At 31.6% G+C, this 4,714-nt stretch overlaps 1 protein-coding gene across 1 annotated transcript; it reads left to right on the top strand.

Moving 5' to 3' along the window:
- Positions 1 to 279: 279 nt before the first annotated feature.
- Positions 280 to 591, top strand: LOC141660128 (auxin-induced in root cultures protein 12-like). Its single transcript, XM_074467092.1, has one exon. It carries the CDS (start codon positions 280 to 282, stop codon positions 589 to 591), a length of 312 nt encoding a protein of 103 aa, XP_074323193.1.
- The last annotated feature ends 4,123 nt before the right edge of the window (positions 592 to 4,714 follow it).

The raw sequence follows: 4,714 nt of genomic DNA, 5'->3' as shown, positions 1-4,714 counted from the left end.
CTATCTAAATCCATCTCTACAACAATGATGCTTAATTGCTTCTTGCTCTCACTCCTCGTTATACTATTATTATCTCCCTCTTCACATTCCCTCAAATGCACTTCACAAACCTTGACAAACAACAAAACCTACAAAAACTGCACTGACCTCCCAACATTAAACTCTTCCCTTCACTACACTTACCATGCACACAAATCTTCCCTCTCTATCGCATTCATTGCACCGCCAGCCAAGCCCGAAGGCTGGATCAGTTGGGGAATCAACCCTACTGGCACTGGCATGGCTGGCACTCAAGCTCTAATTGCCTTCAAGCAATCTAACGGTGACATAACAGTTAAGACCTATGATCTTGTTTCGTATAGATCAATTGTGCAGTCCAAACTCTCGTTCGAAGTGTCTGACTTGTCAGCAGAATTTTCAGATGCCGTGATGAAGATTTTTGCTACGTGGACATTGCCCGAAAATACGACAGTGGTGAATCAGGTGTGGCAGGTTGGCGCTTCCGTTGTCAATGATAGGCCGGGCAGGCATGCATTTGCCCCGGAGAATTTAAATGCTAAGGGAGAGTTGAAGCTAGCGGAGATGAATTAAAACATTTTGTATGTGCAATATTAACATACTTTTTTAGTTCTTAAAAGTGGAAGCAGGGTTGAATAAAATATATAAAAGGACCAGCCATCTGTATTATCAAACAAAGATAATCAATGATTAATATATTGAATAAATATCAAATTATAACATGTCTACTAAGATATGATATGAATTATATGTGTTTTTTTTCTGTTGTGTTGCTCATTTCAAAATTTGTGCGATTTATTTCTGCCAAATGAATTTAGGTACATCCCATTTTGAAACCTGTAAAGAAAGGCGAAAACCTTAATGATTAAGACAGATAAGTAGTGTGGTAGAAAGTCAATAAAATGGAACTTATGAAAAGTCTCATAGCTGTTGAAATGGCCCTTTTACAACTTTCAAAGTTTCTGTTGGATCTTTAAGTCCCCACATATTATTCAAAACCAAGCTTTTATGCCAGCAAATCAGAGTATCAGACCAATATAAAGAAGTACACTACACATTATTATAACATTGTCAATTATCACCTCAACAGAGTAGTGTCTACTCCCTCCGTATCTCCGTGTTCTTCACGCTCAGTAGGAGTGTAAATGAGCCAAAATTTTCGTGAGCTACTCGAGTTCGTCTCGTAAAATATTTAAATTCGTCTAGAAAATAATCGAGCCGAGCTTGAACTCGAGCTTTTATATTTTTCAACTGAGCCGAACTCGAGCTCGAGCTTTTATACTTTTTAACTGAGTCAAGCTCGAGCTTCAAATTATTCGACTTGTAAGATTCGTGTTCGAGCTCGAGCTCGTTAACGAACGAGCCTAACACAAGCTTTTATCGAACAAAATCGAGCCAAGTCGTATCGAGCCGAATACGAGCTTTCTCCCTCAAAACGAGCAGAGTCGAGCTAAAGTGAAAAATTCTAATCAAAATACCGGTTGACTAATAAAATAACAAATCAAATACTTTTATTTTTTTCTAAAATTTTTGTCATATCACTAAAATATATAGATCTTAACATCCGTACGATTGGATCATTAATAAATACTTTTAAAAAATTGAAATATTAATATAAGACTAATCATTACTAACAAGTATTGTTCAAACCATTGGTTGATTGTCAAAATAATAAACAAACTAAATTTATTTTTTTCTAAAATTTTTGTCATATCACTATAATATATAGATCTTAACATCTGTACGGTTGAATCATTTATAAATATTAAAAAAAATCAAAACATTAATACGAGACTAAACACTAGTTATGAACACCGGTTGATTGTAAAAATAACAAACTAAATACATTTATTTTTTTCTAAAAATATTTTCATATCACTAAAATATATAGATCTTAACATCCGTACGGTTGGATCATTTATAAATATTTTTAAAAAATTGAAATATTAATATGAGACTAAACACTAGTTACAAGTATAGTTTAAACCGTTGGCTGATTGTCAAAATAACAAACAAAATTTTATAATAGAACCAATGTATAAAAATGTTTCTCTCTTGCAAAAAAAAACATATATATATATATATATTTAAAAAAATATTTTCATTTTTAATATGTTGTATTTTCTTAAGATTATTAGTGTTTGTATTTATTTACAGTCTAGTTTTTAAAGTTGACTAATTATTACAAAATGATAAAATTTTAGCTTATCAAAAAAATATTTTAATTATATATATTTTAATTTAAACAACTTTCAATAAAAAGAATTATCGAATATTATCAACCACTTAACCACAAACAGGTTATTGTTATCATTCAAAAATTTAAATAATTTTATCAAATAATCTTATTCATTACTGTTCAGATTATTATGATTCAAAAATTTTAACTATTCATAAAATTTTGTTCAGATTTAACAAATGAGCCCTTAGTTTAATATCAAATTCAAGTTTGATTTTTGATTGGGTACTATATCAGTATTTGGTTATGTTTATCGTCACTCTCAGAAAAACATATTTAAGAGGATTGAGGGAAGTGTTTTTTTTTTTTGACAAATGCAGAAAGTTCTCATTAAATTGAATATAGTACAGTCGGGACAAACCCCCAACTGTCGATACAACCAGGTGATAAAACAAATAACATACTAAAAAGAATTAGATGATTTGTTTCCTGATCGTTTAACACATAGAATTTAAAAATTCTTGAAATTAAAAACGAAATCAAAAACATCCCAAGCGATCCAAATTGCAGCAGCATCTCTGAAAATAGCAACATCGCAATTGACCATATCACATAAAAACTATGGTTAGCCCAGTGTTCAGAAACACCAATCGCATAAAATGAGATTGAAGAAGCGGCACCCCAGCTATCTACATGTCGGACACCAGCTATAGACATGCCGAAGGCACCCCAGCTATCTATATGCCGGATACCAGCTATAGACATGCCGAAAGTATAAACCCATGAAAGATGAACAATCTTTAGTAGTGAAAGGTGAGCTCTTGCAATAATTACCACCGTCCCAGATCCGATGCAGGCTTTGCAGATCACCAAAAATATCAATAAATTCTTCCTCAACAGATCTATCACCAGATAAACCCAACCATGACTAAATAAAACATAACAAACACTCCAAAAGGAGAGACAAAACACACACTCCAAAAGGAGAGACACACAAACACCCAAAAAATTGGATTTTATTGAAAGAAAATAAACGAGAATAACAGAAAATAAAGGGGTTGGGGCTTTCCACCGGAGAAAACCGGTGGAAGCCCCTCGATTTACTTGAAAATAGACAAACCCTAACAGAGAGGATGAAAGAAGGGAGGCCGCGAGGGAAGTGTTAAATAGTATGAGATCTTTCCAAATTTCAAGCACCTAAATTTTTAGATTAACAATTTACTTAACAGTTTATGGATATCTCTATCTGTTATTATTTCCGTTCCAAAATAAAAGTCTCTTGACTTTTTACGAGTAATTTAATGTGAATAAAAATATAACTTCACCAATCATTTTTCAAATTTTGTTTTTATGAATTAAAATATAAATATTAAAATTTAATTTTAAAAAAGAATTTTTTAAAAAAAGTACTCCCTCTATTTTTTTTTATTTGTCGCTTTGACTTTTGCACGTATTTCAATATGGTTTGACCGGTCAGTTAGAAATATCATTTTAAATTTTTTTTTTTTGTGAATTAAAATATAAGTTGTCTACTTTTATTTACAAAAAGAAAATTTTATAAATGATAATTTTAACTAGCCGGTAAAAGACATTGAAATGTGTGCAAAAGTTAAAGCCAAAAATAAAAAAAAACAGAGAAAGTATATAAATTTATGATTTTTATGCACATTAAAGTAAGTGAAAAAAGTAAAAAGAACCTGAGACGTAGGGAGTAGTAGTTTTAATAGTGCAAACTTAGCTGTAGTTTGTTATTTTATTCATGATTGTGTGTGTGAGTGTGTGTGCGTGATTTCAAGGATCACTTTTATCTGGGTATTTAATTTTGTTTTCTTTCAAAAATACCCATTTTGTTTCTTAGTTGTAGTTTGTGCTGAAAAGTAGCTACTTTGGTTGATTCTATAAACCTTTTAAATCCTGTGATTTTGATGTAATTGTTGATTTAATCCAAAGAGTTTACATATATCCAGTAAAAAGAAAATAAGTGAGAAGACTTGAGTTGGATGATGGTTTTTGTGAGAAGACTTGAGGTGGGTAATAGTAAATGGAGAAAAGAGGTTGGTGATGTTTTTTTGTGGGTACCTAGTATAGGAATGTGGATTTGTATATTGTTGAACATCTATGGGAGTTGACTTGTGAAGGGGACAGGCCTGTGAAGGTCAATCATTTTTAAATTTTCCACTTGTGTGTAGTTTTCGTATACTCCCTCCGTCCCTCCCAAATATTTACATTTGGGTGGGTCGCGGAGTTTAAGAAAAATGATAAAATAATAGAGAAAAGTTGGAAAAATGAGTAAAGTAGTGTAACTGATTAATATTATATGTATAAAGTGGGTATAATGGAGGAAAATAGTGGATGTAGTTAATTTAAAAATTATAAAAACTTTACAATTTTTGGAAAATTTTGAGATATAAACAATTGGAAGGAACATCCCAAAAAGGAAAGTGTAAACAAATATGAGGGACAGAGGGAGTACAATTCTTGACATGGAACTTGCTCAAACCTCTATATTATAATGCA

This window comes from Apium graveolens, chromosome 5 (assembly GCF_009905375.1).
Source record: "Apium graveolens cultivar Ventura chromosome 5, ASM990537v1, whole genome shotgun sequence".
NCBI classification, from domain to species: Eukaryota; Viridiplantae; Streptophyta; class Magnoliopsida; order Apiales; family Apiaceae; genus Apium; species Apium graveolens.
The sequence above is the reverse complement of the archived record's forward strand: the minus strand, read 5'-3'. Positions and strand labels throughout refer to the sequence as shown.

Coding starts and splice junctions, on each gene's coding strand:
- LOC141660128 (XM_074467092.1), top strand. CDS start 280: ATGGCTGGCACTCAAGCTCTAATTGCCTTCAAGCAATCTAACGGTGAC.